The sequence below is a fragment of the Phaseolus vulgaris genome, chromosome 2, assembly GCF_051622355.1.
Source record: "Phaseolus vulgaris cultivar YP4 chromosome 2, ASM5162235v1, whole genome shotgun sequence".
NCBI classification, from domain to species: Eukaryota; Viridiplantae; Streptophyta; class Magnoliopsida; order Fabales; family Fabaceae; genus Phaseolus; species Phaseolus vulgaris.
The window spans coordinates 4,701,714-4,725,797 of NC_143499.1; the positions used below are offsets into that span (position 1 = coordinate 4,701,714).

Here is a 24,084-nt window from a genome sequence, read left to right on the forward strand (position 1 = left end):
TTGTGAAACTGAACTGCATATTCGAAGATTCATATTCCAGCTCCAAATTTCAGAACAGAACCTGATGCAAAATCACCATCGTTCATGTACCTTCACTTCTCGTTTATATTTAAAAACCACTTTAACCCTTGCCAGAAAGACAGAGAAAAGAACAGAGGAAGGAGAAAAAGAAACAGTGATCACCTAACACCTAGCTAACCTAAAAAGGCAAATTAACTCTTGTGTTTTATGTATTCAGATTCTATGCTATTTCCTTCTTCTTCTTCTTCTTCTTCTGTCTGACGAAATTAATAATAACCCTACGGTCTCTGCCTTCAACTACGCCTCTGCCTCAGCATTCTTCAGCAAAATTATGAGCAGAACTTGGTGATGGATGCAGATGCTGTAACAGTAATTTAGCACCCTAGCTCCAACTGACTACTCTGCTGCTGTTTCTTAATTTCCGGCCGGCAACGATATTAATGTCCAACTGATTTTCTCAGTTTTCCAGTGCTTATCATCTCCCTTATTATGTGTATTAAATACTAACTGCATATATATATATATATAATGTATAATTTAACATATGTCATACCATCTCACGATCTGTGCTACACATATAGGTATGTACCTTCTGCAGATTCTGCAGAAAATTTAATCTACTTTTCTGCGAAATAACTGTTACGACAGACCATTAAAGTTTGAACTATAACTGCGGCAAATCCTCACCACAATCTCCTTCACAATTCATACGGGTGGCTACATCTGTGTTAATTCACAGCTGATGTATATATATATATATATATATATATATATATATATATAGTTTTAAAACTGTTGTGAACCAACGTAGTAAATAGGTACGTGGGTTGTAGTTATTACGTATATGTAATCTTCGTTTAGGTATGTGACAGTATAATTACGAGGCACTGTATTGTACTGTAAGCAGAGATTGGCGGTGGCCAAGGAGACAGTATAACGAAGAAGAAGAAGAGTACATGCAGGCTGGTAAAAGTGAAAGACATGGCCATGCCATTGTCAGCACCACCTTTCTAATTTTCATTTTAAAACTTAATTTTTTAGAAGGATTGAGAGACACAGGGTTGAACTGAAGTGTATGTATACACTAAAAACATTTATTAAATAAAAATTAATTTTATAGAAAAAATAATAATTAGTTGCTACACTAACTAAATTAAAATTTATTTTAAAGGTTAAAAAATTATTAGTTTTTAAATTATTTTTTATTATTAATAAATAATTTTTAAATATTAATATTTTACATTTATTATTGAATACTCTTTAATTGTATGAAATAATTTTTTTTTATCGACAGAAAATATAATAAAATTTTAAAAAATATTTAAGAGACAGTTAAACTTTACACGTAAATAACAGTAAAACACTGAATAAATCCTTATATTTTTTATTCATACCCCCACGTAAATCTAACCTTCTAAGAACAGTTTTTCTTACTATCATGAATTAAATTTAAATAGTGGATTCCCAATGGTATGAATATGACATACCTCTCTTTTATTGAAAGCATCATTAAGAATTGTAGATATTTATAGTGGTAAACTACAAAGTTTGCGATGTATACAGTTGTTCATGGCTTAGCTAGGATGAAATCTAAATTTTACATTGGTTTTCATTATTATGATCAAATTCCAAAACCAATTTTGAAGGAAATAAGATGAACCAGTCTTATATATATTCTTAAAATAAATATCCAATAGTTTTAGTATAGTGACAATATTTTAATTTACTACAAGAAAATCATGAAACATAAATTAATTTTAGAGATAAAAATAATTAGTTGCTAACTAGATTAGAGACTAAATTTTCTTTTATTTCTAAATTAGTTTCATAATTTCTAAATTGATATCTAATTAGTTATCAATATTTTAACTACCAATAATTTAGATTTTAAATAATTATCTAAAATATTTCACATTTTTTAAATAAGATGATGGGACAACATAAAATTATGTTACTATGATAACATTCTAACATTTCCATAAAAAATTAAATAGTTGAGACTTCAAAATGAAAAATATATAAATTTTGAATATTTAATAGATAGTTCTTTTTATAGAAAATACCTGAAACTTAATTATTTTTTTTATAATAAATGCATGCTTAAAAGAACATTTAATAATATTTTTTGTAATTTATAACCTAAGTAAATAGGTTTCACTCATAAGTAATTTCATGAATAATAATTTTTATGAATTATAAAATGCATTTAAAAAATATTTTATAAAATATATTGTTAAAAAGGACGAAATATACTTGAATCATTTCCATAACTTTAGGCGTGGAATCATTTTCATACCCCACACCTCTTAAAAATAACACCACCTACTTAAGGACCTCTGAATGCTCTTGTTTATAACAACATTCAATGGTTTCACCAACTTCTGTTCAATTTTCATGACTTTATATGTTTGAAGTTTGAAGTTTTCTTTTGCATAACAAGTTTGTTTTACCATATACAGAAACCCAAGTGCCTTATTTTTTTAGAAACTATTTTAACTTATTACAAATAAGGATATTAACGTTTATTTATATAACAAATAATAAATATTTTTTTAATATAAATAGTATATTATGATTACATTTATAATAAATACATATTTTTTTAAAATAGTGAAATATATTTTAACTATTAATAATATATTTTAATAATCATTGAAATTTAATTTATGAATAGAGACGAAGGATAGGAGATTGAATGTGACAAGTGGTTAAAAAAATGAAATATAAATATGGTGGTAAAGATGACAGTTTGAAATGGTTGAGTGAGAACAAAAAATTTAGGTTTGAAATGATGTCTGAAATGTACCATAAAAGGAGAAAAGAGAACGAGAAAATAAAATATGGAAAATCTCCGATTGAGAGAAGAGAATAGAAAAATGGAACCCTTGTTTTTCGCATTTAGTATTGGACAGTAACAGAATTAGGGTTCTTATTTTTTTATTTTTTTTGCAAGGCATTTCAAAACTATTTTAATATCCAAATTTTCAAACTAATGCAAATCATTTTTTAATGCAATGACAACTAGAATTAAATGTAACATTAGAATCTCATTATCTTAATTTTTTTTTTCTCATGGAAACATGCATATGTGATACTGAGGTATCTTGGAAATAATTAAGTCCTATAGTTTCGATAAGACAAGGTCAAATTACAAATAAAATTTCATTTACTTCTGTTTTGATTAAAGAATTAATATTAACTTAAAATTTAAAATTTCATGTTGTGAGTAGTCATATCGAGTGCCCATTTCTTTCTGAATATATATATATATATATATATATATTAAGAAATTGATGATGAATGTAATAAATTAAATAATCAACAAACAATAAATAAATACAAATATAAAAAAAATACTTCCAACTTTTATATATGAAAAAAATTTGAACTACATTTCTAAACGCCTAGTAAATTAAATATTAGACACATTAATATAGAATAATTTTAAGTCTAATTTAATGGTGAAACTTTAATACGAGATTTACCATCATTTATATATTATAAAATAATTTTATATTTAATTGATGTAGGGTCTTATATTACTATAAAATATATAAAGGAAAAGAAAAAATATCTGAGCACAAGAAGTACTCATAAAGTGATATTTGTTTGTTTCAATTAATTTTCACGAGCAGTGGTATATAATCATAATGTTGGGAAGGAAATACGTACTGTTTCACTGAATGAAATCATATACTTGCCAAAAAACTGGTATCCGTCTTAAATACATGAGTATATATGGTAGTCGATTACAGCGTTACAGAATTCAGTTCAGTTACCACCAACATTTATTTACCTCAACCGTGGAAACAACTTTTACCTTAATTTAGGTAGGTTTCTTAACGGAACATTTTAAGTCACACTACCAAATGATTATTTTCTAATTCAATTTTATAAAATCAATTTATAAAAATCGGTTTTATAAGATGATAAGTATTATCTAGTTTATCTGAAATTTCAACAGATATTTTTAAGATTTAAGAATGTGATCCTTATCACTGCAATATTTTTACGTGAGAATTTCATAAGAAAACCTTCTACTTCTAATAGGTTATGAACTATATTATTCTCAATGAATAAGATGTGATTCCATTTTTTTCATCATGCGCCTTTTATTTTTAATATGTCATGAACTATATCAGAATTATTCTCAACGATGTGATTATTTTTTTAATCGGGTCAGACAAAAAATTAAGTGCATGTTTATTTTAAACCTTCATCGAGTTAACTTTGAAGCATTGAATATAGTTAGTTAAAGTGTTGAGTTAAGTAGTTTTAATAATAAATTCTATAGTAAAATGTTTACGCAATGAGAAAAACTGCGATGACAAACATACCGGACAACGTTAAAAGAACACTCGAAGAAGAGACGAAAATTTGCTTTTGTTAACAATACAATAGAAAAAGTCAACATAACCCCACTTGAGAAAAGTTTGCTTAGGCCTACAAATACAACACTCCTAAAATAAATAGCGAACATGAAAATCTGCAGTTATTCTAAGTTAAAATATTACAAGTTGGATGGAACTATTTTAGTTTTCATCGGTGTAAGTCAATACCCGAACCTAAGATTCTTCAAAGTTCTAACGTTGAAGTGATTCTCCGAGGTGCGTTCATTGACTTCTTTCCCTGTTTTGAAAACGAAATAGGCACCACTCTGAGCTTGTTACTTTCATCTCTACTACCTTTGTTCTCACTGCAAAAACAGAAGGTTTGAAAATACTTACTTCAATGATTTTAAGAAAATGAACATCACCCCTAAAACTTTTTCCAAATGGTGAATTTGATTACCGTATGAAGGTTCTGAAATTAGGTGTTGTCACGTATCACTGCAACCTTGATCCTTTCAACTGTGCACTTAATTAGACTGTTAACAGTAGCCACTGAACCCAGAGATAGTTTTGCTGTTGGGGCTGAATCAACTAAGATCTGGAAGGCAACTGTGAGTAGAGAACCTCCAGATCCAACATCATGTATTGAACCTCTGTTTATTCCAGGCCCATCAGGAAGAATAGCAAAGCCTGATGGAAGCAGGGCAACATAATCTGGATCCCCTCCACCCAACACTACATTCATAGCAACAATATCCACAGGAGCATAAACTACATATGAGCCAGTAGAATCAGTGCAACTCTCTTGAAGTATCAGCATATTACTTTGGCTCGAATTTGCACTCTACAGCATATATATCAGAAAGTGTTAGATTATATCTTATGTGTCATGAGATTTAAGCCAAAAAGATTCCTGACTGGAATGTTATAGCAGCAACTTACATTGACTCTAAGTAGGGACACACAGTTGCCAGGTTCACGGCCATTTGCTATGTGTGCCAATTCTTGAACTAGACCCCCATTGGAAAGAATGTCCCACTGTGAATGTATTCAATTGAATGTATCAGCTTCAAGATGAATATATATAATTATATACGTTGGAAATCCCAGATATGTTACCAATTAAGCGAGTAATTCATACATGTAAGTTACTTTATGAACATGGATTTAAAAGATGTAAGTACTGAAAAAAACATTATGCATACCTCATTTCTTGAGTTTTCAGCACGTAGGAAATCAAAAACCTTCTTTGGAGGAACTGGGAGCCAGAAAGAAGTGGCAGCACTTAGCACTATACCGGGTGGTCTGCCAGGTTCGTCAGTGCTCTTTCTAGTCATGACCCTTACGTCATCAGATCCAGTTGCGGAGAGTGTTGTCCAAGCATGTGCAGTAGAAGCACCTACACCAGTGCAGTAGCTAATCACCATTCTCTCTGCCAGCTTCAGCATACTTTTCCTTCCCTCAGCACTCGTTATCACTGCATATATTTAAGGATATTGCAAACAAGTTCACACTCTATCTACTCATCTTTTTTATTACATGTACTTCTTATATTAACAAACAGACCTTATAATACAAAATTAAGTCGATAAACATACCACAGAGGTTCCCTGGTTGTATGTTGTTGGCCATTGAACTGGCAAGACGTTCGCACTGTCTGTCTAATGTAGCCACCCAGCGTTTAGCTCCAAAGGCGAGACCGGAATTGACTAAAGTTTTATATATGCTATGCACTGCTCTATCATCCACTTCTACATGTTCGATCCATGTAACCTGATACATTAGAAGAAGGCAGAAACTGAGTTTTCTTGATATTATACACCATGGAAATATAAAGCTAGAAACTTCAATTTTTGATGAAAATGTGTCACCTTTGAGTACCCATTTGGCAATTCTTGAATTAAACAGCCAGAGGGCCTTCTCCGGCTTCTTGAGATCGTGCTGGGTCGCAGATTATCCAAGGAAACATCCACCACCGCCCATATCCCATCTGGTTGCTGCTTACAGTACCTCACGAAATAGTTCTCACGAGTTGGAACAAGCGGTGAAGGGACTTGGAACTCGGCTGACATCTACAACATTAAAGAGAAACACATTGTTAACCAAATGAAGGTCTCAACAATTCTCTTAAGAGGTGCCAGAATTGAGAAGTGGAAGGAAGATAAAGATATAAAAAAAGTAGTAAGATTAGTACCACTTGCAAGGCTCCGTTGTAGTTTCCTGCTACACCAGTTGAAAGGACTTCAAGGGTCAATGCTCTCGAGACAATACCGCAAAACATAGTCGACCATTGGTTCTGAAACCGCCAACAACCAATGTCATTATCAAGGGTCTAAAATGAGTCAGAATATTACCCTTATACAAATATTCGCAAACATTACATTACAACAACACCAGCCACATTAATATACCATACCAAACACATCAATATACCATTAAAGAACACTGTTTTGTAAGGGGGTTTGTTTAATTATCACTCACCACATCCATGAGGATATCAATAAGGTTAATGTGATTCATGATGATCACCACAGATTCCCTTGAAGCTTCAGATCTCAGGCCCAAAGGTTTGGGACCCAAACTTCTACTAGGGAAAGTCCTCAAATAGTCTTCTTCATTTAGAATCTCAGAGTGGTGGTTGCCGGGGACCCATAAAGAGTCTCCAGCCTGAGCTAGTCTTGTGAGTTCCTCCATAGCTGCAACAGCAAGCTCCACGATCATGGGCTTGTCAGCATCAGCTGGAGCTGGGAGTGACCTAAAAGGGTCACTACCACCATACATTTCTCCTACCGTGTCTGACTGTGCTCCATAGTTACCGACAGGCATGCGATTGTTGTTGAGAGATGAAAGGTTGGAGTACGAAGACGTCACCGGCTTTCCAACATACTTGGCCGCAATTCCTGAAATCCTATCAATCTGAAGATTTTTTTTTCCATGCACAAGAAACTTAGTTATATAATCGAGAAGAAAAGGAACATTTAATAATCTTTTACATTATGCAGCGTACGTGACGTACCTCTTCTCTTAACCGAGCATTCTCTATCCTCAAGTGCTGCTCGTCGAAAGACATTTCGCCAAGGGCAGCTGGGCCTCCGCAGTTGGGGCATGTAGCATTGGTTAGGGCCTCCTTGTACCTGTTGTTCTCAGCACGAAGCTTTTCATTTTCGGCCTTCAGAATAGAATTTTCATGTCGTTCATGCTGAGTCTACACGCCAGCATAATTTAAGAAGAGTGTTACAAATTGAACAAATTAAGTACACTAAACAAATAATTACCGTTAAGCACTGATGGTATACATAAGAACTGCACTATGAAAGACCCAATAACCTTATCCAAACCATACAACACAATCAACGAAAACATCTGAACATAGCACTACCACCAAACCTTTAAAGACAACCAACAACTAACAGAGACTTTAAATCAACATCATACATATCAAACATGTCAACGGAGCAAGACACTGATAAGATAAGAAGTAATCCAAAACTAAGCCTTAACTTACCTTCATCTGGGTGCGCTTGTTTTGGAACCAAAACTTGACTTGCAAAGGCTCTAACCCCAAATCCCTGCTCAGCTCTTTTCTTTGCTTGTCATCTGGGTGGGGACGCTGTTTGAAGAAGCTGATGAAAGTGAAGTGGAAAAAAGAAACCAAGTAAGCAAACATATATGATGTTATCATGAGATATAAAGAGTGATATATAGTGAAGAGGAAATAGAAGGGTCCTTACGCTTCCATTTCTTCTATTTGGCGCTGTGTGTGGCGACGGTAACCCTTCTTTCTGGGTCTTGGGTTAGGGTCTTGGTCGTCACCGGAAGGAGCGTCCATGGTGTCAGTGCCAGACTTGGTCTCATATTCATCATCTCTGGGCCTTCCCAAGTCAGTCTCAGAGAAGGTAGTCTTGTGGGGTGACATATCAAGCATGTGAGGGTGAGAATCAAACATGTTGGTGTGAAACATTGACTTAAATCCCAGGTTAAGGAACCACCACCACCTTCTTCTCTAGTCTGCCACAACACAGGAATTCAAGAACATTTAACACGAGCGTGGGGAGCAAAGATGTGGGGAGGGAGAAGAAGTAGCATACAGCAAGTGCCCCTAAGAATATATTTTATAAAGAACTTCAATATACTATACGTTAAAAGCTTAATACATTAAATGTTCATAACTAGGTAAGGTAAATATTTAATATTTTTGGTATAATAAATGACCAATGCTATACATTTTAAATTATAATAATATAAAATGTATTGAAAAATAGAGACATTTAATATCTCAAATAAAAAAAAATATACAAATAACAATTTGTCAGTTGTTGTCCATACATGAACACACAAAAAAACATAATTCTGAGAAGAGTTACAATTAAAGATGTTCACTGTTTAAGATTAGGTTGTGAGAATTTTTTTAACTAAAAGAATATAAAATATAAATATTTTTATTTAATTCGCAAGTAATGGTTCACCAATCCATAATTATTAAAAATGGTTTTAATAACTTTTTTGTTCCTATTCTTATAAGGTTCTTTTCTAATTATTCTTTGTATTTGTTTTACCAAAATACCTTTAATTATTTCAGCCCCTAATTATTCTTTTTGATACATTTTATATTACTTTTTGTTCGGGATTATCTCTTTCTCTCTCTCTCTCTCATGAAGATAGAAGATTAAAATAAAATTTGACAGATATTATTCTTTCTCCATATATTAATTATTTAAATATAATTTAGAAAATACACAAACAAGTTTTTTAAATGGTTAATTTTTTAATAAGACATGTTTAATATTCTCGTGTTGACGAGCATGTATTAGAGAAATTAATACAAAAAGGGAACATGTTAAATGCTCATTAAGATTCTACCCATTTTCCTTCTGTGTGTTGTTTAGTTGTAGCACAAAAATAACTTTTTTAATATTTTTATATTTTTGGGATATTTTCTTGTTATTTTTGAAAATTATAATGATTATGAGCAAAACAATAAATTTACACTATCAATTTATAGAAAAAGCATTATTTATGATAAATATTAGCTTACTACCACACGAAGTAACCATTAAGATAAAAAACAAACTTCAGTAAAAATGGAAAAACTCAAAAAATGAAGCAATTGTAAATAATTTCTGATTAATCAAAACGAAACAAAATAAAAAGTAGTCAAGATATGTGGTCTAAAAATAATAATAATAATAATAATAATAAAAGGGATAAATAAGTATTTTCTTTTGTAATAAAGGACACGATTGTTAAGATTTACTATTTTACATGTTAAAAACTATTAAATTTATTACATTTATTTTTTTAGGTGACTGAAACCATTTAAGTAAATGTTCATTTAATGTTGGTTAACTTGTACACCAACAAAAAAATTGTTTTAATAAAATATATACGACGTATAAATAACCACTCCAACAACTCATTACGATTATTGTAACATGGGATAATTTGAATATAAGATCTAATGTTTATCGAATCAAAATACAAGGAATAATTTTCAATTTTCTTACAATACCTTCTTATTAATCTTCATAGTTGATAAAATGAAAATGTACGAACCACTTTTACATTTTAAAATGTGAAATGTATTGAATTTTCTATTTAATGCTTTCTACTTGTATATCTATTTGTTTTGAAGAGGGGATATGTACAATTGTACAAAGGCAGGACAATAGTATAAAAGTGTTTCTTAATATATTCCATTTTAATTATTCTTTTATGATAAAAAAAATTAAGTATATCAGACCATCACAATGCCTAAGTGCTTCTTGTTTTAATTTTCTGTATCTCAAGACCTAAGCACCTTACACTATCATTTAAACCAATACTAAACTTATTTTTTATTTAAAATATTTTTTTAGTTTGATAATATTGTTTAACTTTAAACAGCTTTTAACTGAGATAGTCTGAAGCTTTTGGACACGTTAAACTAAAATTCTAGCATAATTTATTCAAAAAAACACTTGTCCTTTGTGTTTGAATTGTGAAATTAAAGTGTAGAACTATAATTTTTATTTTAAGTTGAATTGAAATTCATTTTTACTCATGTAATTAAGTAAGGGTTGGGCTATATCATATTCAAATGGTAATTCTTGTAATATAATATTATTATTAATAATTATTATCATAGAAGTAGAAGTGATACAATGAAAAAAAAAAGATTTGGAATGAAGATACAATTATGTTGTTTACCAAAGTACGAGGTTTAGATGTGTGAGAAGAAAGTAAATTTATAGCTTATCATTTGGCTATTCGTGTATCATTACAAGAAAATCATGAAATAGAAACCAATTTTTAAAAACTAAAATTATTAGTTGTAATAGTAACTAAATTAGATACCATTTTAGAAACTAAAAAGAAATTGGTTTCTAAATTAGTTTCTATTATTATTAAATAGTTTCTAAATTGGTATCTAATTAGCAATCAAGGTTTTAACTACCAATTATTTAGTTTCTAATTATCTAAATATGGACATGGAGAAATATGAAAGATAGAAGCAATGCTAAATATGAGTCATGGTGGTGAAGAGATTTGCTATGTGGGGAGGTGAAGCAGGGAAATGAGTTAATGAATACACTGATTGGAAATTGGATGAAGGAACAAATATAAACTTTTGGGAAGATAGATGGATTAAGAATCATTATTCTTAAATAAATTCTAGAACATATGCAAATGCAAAAAATGATAGGGAGCAACAATAGAGGAGTCAAGAACATGGATTGACAATAGATGAGAATGAAATCTACTAACTAGTGAGAGAATGTTTTTTTAATGTGAAAAATAATAATTATGAACCAATTGTTTTTTTTATAAGGGTTGAGACACTTCTGAAATGTCCCTCTTAATTTAATTTTATTCTTTGGTGATAAAAAAAATTATGCAAGAGGTAACGAGGAACATTCCAAATATAAATAAGGAGGATAAGAGATAGATTCATGTTTTGTAAAATTTGCATATAAGAAACTACAAAATACTCATAGAATGAAACTTTGAATTGTATTACATGTTTTGGAAAATAAAATTGAAAGGTCATACTTAGTGACAATACTTAGTGGCAACGAGAGAAAACCTAAGTTGTCGGGAAATTAATGTTGAAACATAAGTGTTATTTGTGGCGTACGTAAAGAATTTGTAATCATTTATTTTTTTACGTATAAGATTGTGGATTGAATTTGGAATATGTGTGATAGCTTGATTGGGGTAAGTACATTATCTCACTCATCAGTAATATTTATTTTTAATAATTTAACTTATGACGAGTTGATAACAAAGAAAATAGGATTTGAAGGAGTATGTGGATATTTGTGACACATATAAGCTAGATAAATATAAATTCCTAAAAGTGACTTTCACTTATTTTTACTATTACCTATTCCCCAAAGTATGCATAATATCCTTAGTACAAAAGTCTATCAAGGGCTATGTATCAAACATAGGGGAAGGGGTTAAAGCAATTTCATAAAAGGGTCTAGAGTGAGTAATTGTTTTGGGAGTTGATTGGTGACTAAGTTGGGATGTTATTTATAGGTAAGTTGAATTTTGTGGGAAGTATGATTTCCTTTGTTTAAAACTATACATAAAAGTGGCAAAATGTGGTTGTGATGACCACTTTATTGAAGCTGGAATAAAATAGGTTAATTGTCTATGGGAAGGGATAAAGGGTTCAATTTGTGATTCAAAGATTAGATAGATACTTAGACAAAACTGAATACATTGACAACAACCATGTTTTGTAATCAAATAAGGTCGCAATAGTCTTGGAAACAATACAACTAGTGTTGGAAAGCCTAACATGTTATAAGACACCCTTATAGTCTCACATTATTTATAAAATTCTTTTTTGATAATAATAAATCTAAATGGTGAGCTTCTAAGAGTGAAATGTTTTGTTAAATCCAAAATTTGAGGAAATATTAGATAAATTTAGAAATGTTGGTTTTGGCCTAAGCAATAAAAAATGTATTGTTAATTCTTCTCTTTCTTTATCCATATATCTTCTCTTCTAAATGAGTTACAACATCCAAAATGTTCTAGTTATATAATTATTTTTGCTGATAAAAAATTTACACTATTTAAATATTTTAAAAATTAAATTATGAATTTTGTAACATCTTACTTCTTTTATAATTTTATGAAATTTTTTATTAAAATTTAATTATTAGTTGAGTATGTTAATATATATATATATATATATATATATATATATATATATATATTGTTAACATAAAAAGGTGAAGGAGCAGCATAAAGAGGTAGTAATTATGCAATGTATAAATAACGTACAAAGTTTTGATTTTAGTTGTATGAAGATTATGATTTATTTCTAAAATGACTTCATTAAAATTCCAAATTAAGTGTTAGTTCAAAGTTTTAATTGCGGTGCGAATTTCATAGGTCAGCAAACGTTTTAAAAGATTAATGTGGGAAAATTGAGTTTGGAGGAGATGAGTTTTTTCTTCTTCTTTCTGACCCACAGAAGAAACTTTCTTTCCTATTATTTCTCTCTCAAATAAATACTAAAATTTGATTTTTTTTTATTCTATCTTCATCCTCTTCTACTTAAGTTCATATTAAAACAAACAATGAGTAATAGAATTCCAATCCTTAAAGAATAATAATAATAATACAACATATTCATAGTTTTAACATTACTAACTACTTTTTACAATTCTTACAAAGTATTAAAAGGGTTCTATTGAACAAAGATAACACAAACTTAAGCTGAAAATATTCAATAACAACAGCAACGAATAATCGAGTTATGCAAAATTTCAGAAAATGTTTAAGTTTTTTCCATTTATTCAAATTGCAGTTAAAGTAAAAACATGCAAAAACAATCTAAGATGGAAGTAATTTTCTACACCACAAAGAATAAGAGAATGTTTAAGTTTTGGCATTTGTTCTGTGTGTGTTTAATCAGGAGAAATTAAGTGATCACCTGTTGGATTAACCTTGAAGATGATTGCAATGAAAATGAACCGATCCCTTCTCTGAATGGGGATTTATGGATTTTTTCCGACCACTCCTTAGTAAACCCGAAACTGATAAAAGCATTCCTCGTCGTTTAACACATGTAGCTGTCTCTGCATCACTTTTTGTCTGTCATTTGAGATTAACATGCACGTTTAACACAGAAGGAGATGGTTTTGTGATTCTGAAGTTAAGGTTGCAATAGGATGATGAATCTTAACACTCTTATCCCAAAAAGAAATGCAAATGAATCAGAAAACACAATGGTAAAGGTAGAGTATGAAAATATGATACGATGAATAGTATAAGACTACAATAACCTCTCTCAGATATAACATTACAGAGTCTCTCAGATATAACATTACAGTGTTAAATAGTAATGTCTAACATGAAAACTTTTATAAAAAAAATACAGGGAAGAGGGAAGTGAACCTTAGTTGTTGTTATGTGTTGATGAGTAATGAAAGTGCTGTGGATGTGGGTATGAGAGAAACAAAAGTGTGAGTGGGAATATAGGAAGTGAAGGAGTGGTAATGGCGTTGAAGAGGAATGGTTGTGTGGGCCAAAGGGATAGAGAGGGAAGAAGAAAGCAGGAAGAGAAAGAGGAGATGAAGTGAATAAATAGAAGGTTAGGAGTTGTGAAGTGAAAAGAACAAGTGGAGAGGTTTGGTAGCATGGAGTTATTGCAGAGCAGAGGATGTAAAAGCATTTATGAAGTAGATAGATAGTTAGATAACCACAATCCATACAGAAGGAATACAGACAAAGTTATAGTATCATATAACCCTAGCCCACTACAAACCCTTCACCTTTGCCCTTGCAAATTTGACTTTCGAAAAAACTATATATAAATGATGATGCATCCTATGCAAATGTAAGAATTTCTTATAAGATTTTGTTTTATTTTAAATGAATCTTAATGTAGGTTATTTTTAAGATTTTTTTTATTTTAAGATTTTTTAAGTGTTTTTTAATGTAAATGTCTTGTCAGATTTATATTCTTATAATTTTTTTTTTCAATTTTTTTACAAGTTAATTTAATTATTATATCAAAATTTTAAAAAATACTCTTAATATAACATCTCAATACTTAAAAATAGAGGTGACAATTCGGACCGATCCTCAACTCAAAATGAAAAACATGAGACAAACTTGTTATTTTGGTATGTTGATCTGCTTAAGTCTATCTCACATAACTTGCAATCCACGCAGATTAAAGATGGACAGGGCAGGCCAACACACAAGCTCGCTTAATAATAAAAAGAGGGCAATTGCCCTTAAAAAAATGGGATACATATAAAATTACATTTCGGACCCCCTTTTTCAGAACACAATAATCTCTTCCGGATAAATTTTTTCAGAATGCATTATTTTCAGTTCTAGATTTTTTTATCCGGAATGGGATTTTGATTTTTTTTTCCGAATTTTTATATCCAAAACACAAAAATCTCTTCTGGATTTATTTTTCCGAAATGCATTATTTTCAATTTCGAATTTTTATTTCCAGAATAAAGTGTATTTTCGGAATTTTTGAAATTATGTTGGGTGCAGGTTCAAAAGTGTTGGGTGCAGGGAGCATTTGCCTAAAAAGAGTGTTTCTTCATGCAACCCATCAATTCCAAAATTCAAATTCCAAAAGTCCAAATAATTGTTATAAATTCCGGAAGATAAAATAGCTCAGAAGATTATTTTGATTTTTTTTTTCACTTTTAAATTTTCATTCAACAATTGACTTTTATGTTATAAAAAAATAAATTTCGAAATTGATGAAGTTTAGGAATAAATTGTTGAAGTGCAGAGAAAAGAAACACTCTAATAAAAAAAATAAAAAATTATGATAAAACATAAATTTAAAACTTAATATCTTTACTAATAAAGTGAAACAAATTCCAATGCAAAAAATGGAGAATGAACATTTCCTTGTTAAGTAACAACATTTAATTTGATTGGTTAAGAAACAGAAAGAAGTGCATACTCTTTGCACCAACTAAGCCAATATAATAAAGTACATATTCACCTTATAGAATTATTTAATCTGGGGTTCTCATATCATTCACCTAGAATATATGTGCATTAATTCACTACACACAAAAGAAATAATGGAGATGATACCTAAATTTCTCTATCAATTTTATTCTGTATAATTTAATCAGTTCGAATTTGGACTTTGTAAGATATCATTTGTGTTAAAGTTTAAATACATTTCTTTATAAATACTTATAAAAAAATGTTTTATCAGAAACTACCAAGTTAATTTATAAAATTAATATATATATATATATATATATTAATTTAAAAAAATACTTTTAATTTACGCATAAACCAATTTCACTATATAAATACTTTTATCAATATCATTGTTTCTGTATTGGGAAGTTGGGGTGTGTTAAGAGGTTGATAGGTTTTGAATTTAAAATTCCCAACAGGTAAGTTAATTCAAAAATTATACTTTTTGACAACAACCAACAATCCAGGAGTTGTATGCAGGTGATAATTTTAATAAAAAATAATATCCTAAAAAGTAAATCTATAATTAAATTGTGTGAAAAAATGATTAAAATAGTAATATTAGGAGTTGTAGAAAAAATATTTTTAAATTTTTTATGTATTTGTGTAATTTTCTTATTAAATTATACCATTTAAAAAAAAATTAAATTATACCATTTGTGAATTAGTTGTTTATCAAACATTACAAGCTCTATGCACTTCTTCTCTTTTGTTTCTATCATGGAGCATTTTGGATATGCTGTTATGTGTATACGTTTAGTGCATGAACACCAATCATTCTACCTGGGTACCACTTCTCATGTGTGTTGCTACCGACGGCATGCCCAACTCCGGTGATCACTACAAGAAAATCATGAAATAAAAATCAATTTTTAGAAACCAAAATAATTAGTTGCAATAGTAACTAAATTAGAGATTATTTTAAAAATTAAATAAAATTTTGGTTTTTAAATTAGTTTTTATTATTGTTAAATACTTTCTAAATTAGTATCTAATTAACAACCAAACTTTTAGATACCAAATTTAGAAATTAAATATTGGTAGTTAAAACATCGGTCGCTAATTAGATACCAATTTAAAAACTATTTAACAATAATAAAAACTAATATAAAAAACAATTTTTTTATTTAATTTCTAAAATGGTCTCTAATTTAATTATTATTACAACTACTTATTTTGGTTTCTACAAATTAGTTTCTATTTCATGATTTTCTTGTAGTGTCAGGACTCTGGTGAACCAAAGAAAATGTTGGGAAGATGAGTGATGCAGATGAAAAACAAGTGCAGAACTTTCTTCATCTATGCAAGAACTCTTCCACCAACAATCATCACCGTCAAGTTTAAGCACTGCTAATCTCAAGAAACTGGATGGAAAACGATGGTTATGGAAGCCAAATGACAAAATTCTCTGTTACAGAGCTTTGTTTACGTACATGTGTTCTTCAGCATTGTTTTTCAAGCATCCTCAAATATTACAATTTATTTAGTTTATTAATTGCTGATAAAAGAAATATGTGTGTATATAGTTCACTATCCATATAGTAAGCGATTAGAAACATTTTTTGAAAAACTTTTGTTTGTGTTGTCATTAAATTTTGTGACTAATAGCTAATAAATATTATAAGAGTGATGGTTTTGATGGTTTCAGTTGAGTATTAGGGACCATTTTATACTGTGTTTTGTAAGAGAGATAGAGAGCTTAAAACCTGTGTAATGGAACTGTTCTTAGCATTAGCTAGCATCTTATTACAGCAGTTGAGTGAATGTAAAAGCTAAAGCCAAAAGCAATAGTTGGTATGCTAAATCTACACTAGTTTGGTTTCCACTTCTGACAGGGAATCGAGTAGGAAGAGAACACTCTTCACCGTTGAAAATGACCTTTGAAGGGAACCCATCTCCTTTTGCAATTCGGATATTCGGTGAATACTTCTTGGTGAAGGAGATAACAGATTGCTGTTTTCCGGGCACATTCGGTTTGGTTGAATTGTCTAAAGCTATGAGGTAGTTTGATCCTAGAATTCCTTGCAAGAAAACAGTATGGTTGAGGGTTGGAATGGTTGTTCCATTGAAAGAATATGCTTTATCGTAGCCGCGAGGAGTCTTCTTGAATTGCAGTGCAGTGAACCAATCCTCAAAGTTGGTGCTCAACCAGTTGAAGAGAGTGAGTCGAGCACTCCACCCACCTTTGAAATCGGAAACCACATGCCAGTTTATGCTCACTCCACAGTGATCAGCACATGGTAGTTTTTTGGGGATTGTGAAATGCTTCAGTTTGGCCCAAGCAACGGCCTTTTGTGATCTGTTCTTGAAGGGTACAAGAAGAGCTTCTGGGGGGAGAAGCATTGCTGGTGAATTGGGGTTGCATTTTCTGGTGTTTTCATTCTCACAGCCGCAGGCACATGTGTTGCATGGGATCACAGACTCATTGTAATAAGCTGAGAAAGAAACACAGCAGCGACTTCGCCCTTTGGCTGGCTTGGTGATGTTGCAGACTATTTGCCAACTTGAAATGGCTATAACCGTTGCTTCAAGTCCTCTTGAATCTGGAAATCTTGCAGGCTCCACTCTTCTGGGTAATCCACATTTGTAGTTGGGGTTCAGAATGCCCGTTATTTTCCATTTCTCTGGAGGGAAAATTGAAGTTTTGTTTAGATCAGGTGGAATTTTGAAGACTTGCATGGTGAAAACGGATTTGGATTTGCTGGGGTCCATGATCACAGGTAAAAGAGTTCCGTTTTTGCAACAGTTAGGTATCTTTCCAAGTTCAGTGTCGTTGTATTTCTCTGGAGGCAAGTCACTGAGAATGGGGTTTATCTGACAGTTAATCATAGAGAAATCCATGTCTTTGTAGTACTTTCCTGCTTCACCACTGATGCAACTTCCAGAGTCTATCTCACGTGTGAAAGCACCTTTCAGAGAGTATATAAACTCCCCTCTTGTCCACTCCCACGTCAAGTTCCAATGATCCAACCGTCCCAAGTAGTGTTCATTCTCCATCTTCACCTGAACCATGTAATTATTCTCAAACACTTGAGTCACGTCATAGGATATCAGAAGATCCCCTTTCTGCCTTGCCAAGAATTTTGTCTTCTTAAGTGTAACCTTGAATTTAGGGTCCTTTTTGCAGCACGCGTACATGGAACTCTCTGTGGAATATGATTTAACCAGTTAGATCACATCTCAAACAAGAAATGTCGTCTGCTATTATTGTTGGAAACTTGTTTCAGAACAAACTTGATAAAAGCTTATCATAAATCATTAAAATTGGAGAATCATGAGCACATAACATACAATGATATGTGATGTTTGTGAAATATAAAGTGTAAGGTGATAAACTGAGTCCGATCATTGAAACGGTTTTAATGTGAATCTATGTAAATAATTATGAATTTATTAGTTTTGTTGGCTTACGTTTGAGGCTAGAGGTACGAGGTTATGGACTCAACCCAATCAAATGGTGAAAAGGTCTTAATGGAGATCTCTGAAACTAAGAAAAAAGATCTTATTTATTTCTCATAAAGAGGGGAGAGGACATTAAATGTGGAGATTAATTGTATATGTAGTATTGTAGTTAATTTGGAAATATGACTCAAGATAAAACCAGATATAAGAAGAAGGGGAGAACATTATCCTATGTAAGAGAAAGAAGATGACATGGTAAAAGAACATACAAGATATTACTAGAATTGAGACAAGGTAACAACAACTGGAGAGAGTATTTTCAACTCATATTTTACATTATATTCATTATATTTTATATTTTATGTTTTTAATAACTTGAGTGTCGGAGTATATTTTGCTAGTGGAGCCATCTCGGAGTTTAAGAGACCTCAACTTCATGTTCTGGTTGAGAGATATCCGTCTCCGCTAGAACATAAAACATGGAAAAGGTAATTATGTAGATGAAGAGTAGTACTCACTACGGGTAGTTGGTTTGGGGCACTTGTAACCATCATTTACCAACTTGATGGTTTTTGGCATAGGAATCGTAGGAGGCTTTACTCCAAACTGGGTTCCAATAAGCTGGATGATGGCTTGGATTTGGCTTAAATCTTGAGCTGTGTTGATTGCGGTATCCAAGTCTGGCACAGAGCCTCCAACAAAGGTAGTGCCATTTCCAACAGAAGCAGGGAACTCTGTTGCTTCTTCTATGTTACCTCCACCGACGGAGACTAGAATCTCGTCATGTTGAAACTCTATGAACAACTTCCACGCTTTCACCACTTCCTTGCCTGTGTTGAGAACTGTTGCGGTGGAATTGAAGGCCCAAGATTGCGCCGTTACATTCTTGACGTGAGGGTATTCTTTTTTTCGAGTGAGAAAGTCATAGGAAATGAAAATCCCGCTACAAGTTTCCCCTGCTGGAGGCAAAGCCTTGGCTTGTTGGCCCTCACACTCATGAACTAGTATTGCACATGAAAGAAAGAAAACTGCTATCACTGCTACCAGTGATGGTGAAGGTGATAGATATGGCAATAGTGTAGTTGCCATGCCCTCTTGTTTGCAATGAGCTTAGGATGGTGAAAGGTGAGAAAAAGGATGCATGGTAGTTGGTGGAGAGAAAAAAACTGAATAGTTGGAAGGTTGAAGAATGGAAGAAAGATATAGAGAGTGAGATGTGGTGTGGGAGTAGAGTTATGTTATGGATAGGAAGGAAGTGAAGTGCATGGAAAATCGAAATATGGGTGAAGAATAAGTCACAGCCTTATGTGTGCGATGGATTTGGCGGAGACAACGACTAAGGCACATTTTCAAATCTCTATTTTTGCACTCACACTATGGTATAAAAAATATTGTTTATTGGAAGATCATAGTTTCAAATTTATCATTCTTTCATACTTCCATTTTACAATGAATATATGTTACTACTTTATCTTAAAATTTTGTTTAGAAACATGATAGTTTCACACTTTTAAAAATTACTTTTATTACAATTTTTATTTAATAATTTAATTTATATTTTAGTTAAATAATTTAATTAATTTATTATTATTATATATTGTTGGAAATCTCACGTCGACTAGAGATTAAGACATTTCATTGTATAAAAGTGGATGCAAACCTCATCCCATGACCCGGTTTTATGGGGTTGAGTTAGACTTAAAGTTCACTTTGTTATATGGTATCAGTATCATTTCGAGTCTATCCTAACGACTGTTTGTTGGGCTTCTCAGGCCATCCGCTATCGGATCATTATCAGATTACCCAAAATATGTTATTCCACGTACGAGCTGTCACTATCGGAGCGAGAGGGTGTGTTGGAGATCTCACATCGACTAGAGATTAAGACATTTCATTGTATATAAGTAAGTGCAAACCTCACCCCACGGTTTTATAGGATTGAGTTAGGCTTAAAGTTCACTTCGTAATATATATAGTTGTTAAATAAATGTAAGAAAAAACATGAGTGCCAAAATAGTTTTTTAGGTATGAAAGTATTATTTTGTGTTACATGGTGGTTGAAAATGCGTAAACAGAAATTCCAAAACCTTGGCCATGCAGCAAATATCCTCTGTTTTATTTGATATCTGCATTAGATAGAAGGAGATAGGCAAATATTTATAGACCTTCAATGAAGTTGACACCACTGTTCTTCAACCAAACATCACCTTGGATCAGGTTTTTTACAGTGAAGTGGTTGGCCTCAGCCTCAGTTTTGATGATGTGGTAACCACTCCAATTCACTCTTTCACTGGTACCAGCTCCTGGTCCTTTGTTCATGTACTCTCCATAATATAGGGTCTCCAAATAGCTTTTATGTTCCGCATCCCATTCGGCCCATCCCTCAGGGTCAATGTGCTTGTCCAAAAACGATTGCATCACAACAGTTCTTGAGAAGTTCTTCCACGGGCGGCCCAAATAAGTTTTGAAAGAGTCTATAACGGGCCTGAGATCCGCGCAGGGGGAGAGCTCACACTGTTGAATTGAAGTTCCTGTGTTCTGGTTTGGGTCTGTTCGTCCTTGGGCCGTCACCATGTTTTTCTGACTACTCATGGGCTTCCGGGCCTCTAGCTTACAGTTCTGGAACACAGCAGCAGCGTTTCCGAAGATGAAGTCAATGGTGCCCGCAATGAAGGAGTCGCGGTAGAACTGTCTGTTGGAATGGGCGTAGAGAGTGTCTTGATATGCGTCCACGCGGCAACGATTTATCACCGATTCGTCAGAGCCCACGCGAAGAGCCACTGCCTGGTGCTTTTCTGGGCCTGCTGTATTCTGAAACCAAATGTCTTGGGCTATAAACCCATCCCCAACCGCCGCTGCTTACACCAATTATTAACAGTTAATTTTGAACAGGCCCAAAATGTATTATTTAAAAAAAAAAAGGAAGGTCCGTACCAACAGTAGCAGTTCTGAAGGTGCCCGTTCCGTCGATGAAGTTCAAGCTTCCGGTGATTATAGTGGTATTCATGCCGTCACCCACCAGCATCACGTTCTTCTTTCTCTTTCCGATTTCAACGTTCTCTTTATATGTTCCGCTCTTCACATGAATAACATACCTCTTCTTGCTTTTCTCCGGCGCTGATGCCACCGCTTCAGCAACCGTCTTGAAGTCACCACTCCCGTCCTTAGCCACCACAACGTTCGCCGTAATCTCTCCCGCCCAAGACTCCAACAGCTTCCGATCCCTGCTTCTCACCCATGATGGAAACTTCCCATTTTCCGACACCTCTTCCACCTTCGGATTTGGAGGCAGAACAGCAACAAGCATGGCTAAAGAGGTTCTTGCGCGCGAGATCAATTCCTGAACCTCTTCCTCCATAACCCTTCCACCTCGCTCCTCCAATCCATCCAAGCATGTTACATGATTGGTGAGCACGCTGCTGAGCCAAGTGTGTGCATCTTCAACAGAATCAGCGGTGTCTTTGGCTAGGCTCGCCTTTGAGTCCCGAACTCTTTCCATGGATAACTCCATGAGCTCCACGCAATCCCGCAAGGCAGCTTCTTCTCTTGGATTGTTCATCCTCACCCTTGTGGCGTTCGCTGCCTCCATCGCTTTCTCAATGTGTGAAGCGGATCTCGCTAAAAAAGACTGGAGCAAGCCGAATTTGTGGTTTTGCGAGATCGGATCTTGTACCAGTTCTAAGACATGTGCTAAGCATGCTGGAGTATCAATTGCGTGATCGCAAACATGGTGAGAGATGGTGTGGCTGAATAAGATGGTGGGTTTTGTGAGATAAGAAGCGATGAGAGCTGATGAAGTTAGCACAACAGCTACAGAGAGGATTAAGCATATGGTTTTGGAAACGGGTTTTCTAGGGTTTTCTAACAGAGATTGGTGTGTTGCCATGCTTCTCGGTGTGGATGTTCTTGCTTATCTGTGTTTGGTTCAGTGTTCTTATATAGACGGATGAATTGAGTCACTCTTTTAGAGTGCTGATAACATGTGACTTTTGCTTTATGAAATATCTGTTTTGCTTTTAGTTTTGCACTGAGGTTTTTCTTTTTCACTGCAGAGGACATTCACGTGCCTCGTACAAATAATTTCATGTTTTTTTTACTTCACTTAACTAATACTTGTGTCGGATTGAAGACCTAATAGTAATGCAGCAAATATCAGTTGGAGGCTGCAACAGTTTGCAAATGTCACAATCTCTTTCTCTTTTTCTTTAGTTTTTGTTCCGGACAGATATGGATATAGACCCTGTACAACTAAGGCCTGTAAAACTAGAGTCTCTTTTATAAGTACCATTTGATTTGAGTTTGAATTTTGATCGAATAGTGAGAGAAGAAGATTTGCTTAAAAATTATTATTTTTTAAAATAATTTTAATTATTAAAATTTTTTATAAAATAATTTTTAAATTAGTATTCAACCATTAATTAGAAAAATTTAACTACTTAGTATTTTATATTATAAATTAGTCTATATTTAGATAAAATTTATATAACTAATTTAGATATAAATTTAAAAATCATTTTATACATTTTTATTAATAATAAAATTCATTTTAGATAATTTTTTAATCTCTAAATTAATATCTAATTTAATTAATATATTTATTAATTATTTTATTTTTAAATTTAATTATTATTTATTAATTTTTTTTTTGAAATCTTATAACACACTTCATTCAGCTTTTGTTTTGGACTTTTTCCAACTTTCATCTCAATGATGAATTCTCTTATAAACAAAAATATGTTAAATAAAATATATATGCATTAACATTGTTGAAAAAAATAACTAAATTTTTGCTTATGAGAAAAATTGCATTAATTATTATTAAGCTTTTAAAAAATATTAAACAACATCGTGTAAAAACAAAGTTAAAGAAATGTCCTTCACATAATCCCACCTCAATGTATTGTATTGTATCCATCGTACATTACGTCCTTTCTGATTCTTCTCGTTTTTCAATCATCGTACTATGTTAAATCAAATCGTAAAGATATTTTTGTTTATTTGTTTTAAAAACATTATTTTATATAGTAGTCTTGAAAACATGATTTGATACATAATTTAAAAATATTATTTTAAATAGAATATTGGAATTTCTTATATTTATCACATCACTTATAATATTTAATAAAAAAATTCACAGATCCACCATAAATGTTTTAATTCAAACAACTTAACTTTTTCTTACATCTCCTTTCAAGTTACTCTAAATTTACTTTTTCAACTACTCACACAATTTTTTTTTCTAATCCAATCATGTTATTCTTTTAAAAAATAATAAAATTTATGAATAAATAGTAATAATTGCAGCAAGAAAGCTTACTTTAATAATTACTCGGAGACAAAAAGCAAATGATTTTAATAC

At 32.1% G+C, this 24,084-nt stretch overlaps 3 protein-coding genes across 3 annotated transcripts; all 3 read right to left on the bottom strand.

Moving 5' to 3' along the window:
* Window positions 1–4,386: 4,386 nt before the first annotated feature.
* Window positions 4,387–13,970, bottom strand: LOC137810407 (homeobox-leucine zipper protein PROTODERMAL FACTOR 2). Its single transcript, XM_068611647.2, has 13 exons — window positions 13,749–13,970; window positions 13,285–13,445; window positions 8,084–8,360; window positions 7,858–7,975; window positions 7,369–7,557; window positions 6,834–7,268; window positions 6,547–6,648; window positions 6,224–6,424; window positions 5,951–6,125; window positions 5,558–5,829; window positions 5,295–5,390; window positions 4,813–5,196; window positions 4,387–4,717 (listed from the first exon to the last, which is right to left on the bottom strand). Exons 3-12 carry the CDS (start codon window positions 8,311–8,313, stop codon window positions 4,831–4,833), a joined length of 2,184 nt encoding a protein of 727 aa, XP_068467748.2. The 5' UTR covers window positions 8,314–8,360; window positions 13,285–13,445; window positions 13,749–13,970; the 3' UTR covers window positions 4,387–4,717; window positions 4,813–4,830.
* A 3,099-nt stretch (window positions 13,971–17,069) lies between these two features.
* Window positions 17,070–19,863, bottom strand: LOC137809597 (COBRA-like protein 10). The gene is made up of 2 exons (XM_068610710.2): window positions 19,244–19,863; window positions 17,070–18,469 (listed from the first exon to the last, which is right to left on the bottom strand). Exons 1-2 carry the CDS (start codon window positions 19,812–19,814, stop codon window positions 17,070–17,072), a joined length of 1,971 nt encoding a protein of 656 aa, XP_068466811.1. The 5' UTR covers window positions 19,815–19,863.
* Window positions 19,864–20,726: 863 nt separating this feature from the next.
* LOC137810408 (pectinesterase) lies at window positions 20,727–22,998 on the bottom strand. Its single transcript, XM_068611648.2, has 2 exons — window positions 21,660–22,998; window positions 20,727–21,580 (listed from the first exon to the last, which is right to left on the bottom strand). Exons 1-2 carry the CDS (start codon window positions 22,609–22,611, stop codon window positions 20,883–20,885), a joined length of 1,650 nt encoding a protein of 549 aa, XP_068467749.1. The 5' UTR covers window positions 22,612–22,998; the 3' UTR covers window positions 20,727–20,882.
* Window positions 22,999–24,084: the final 1,086 nt, after the last annotated feature.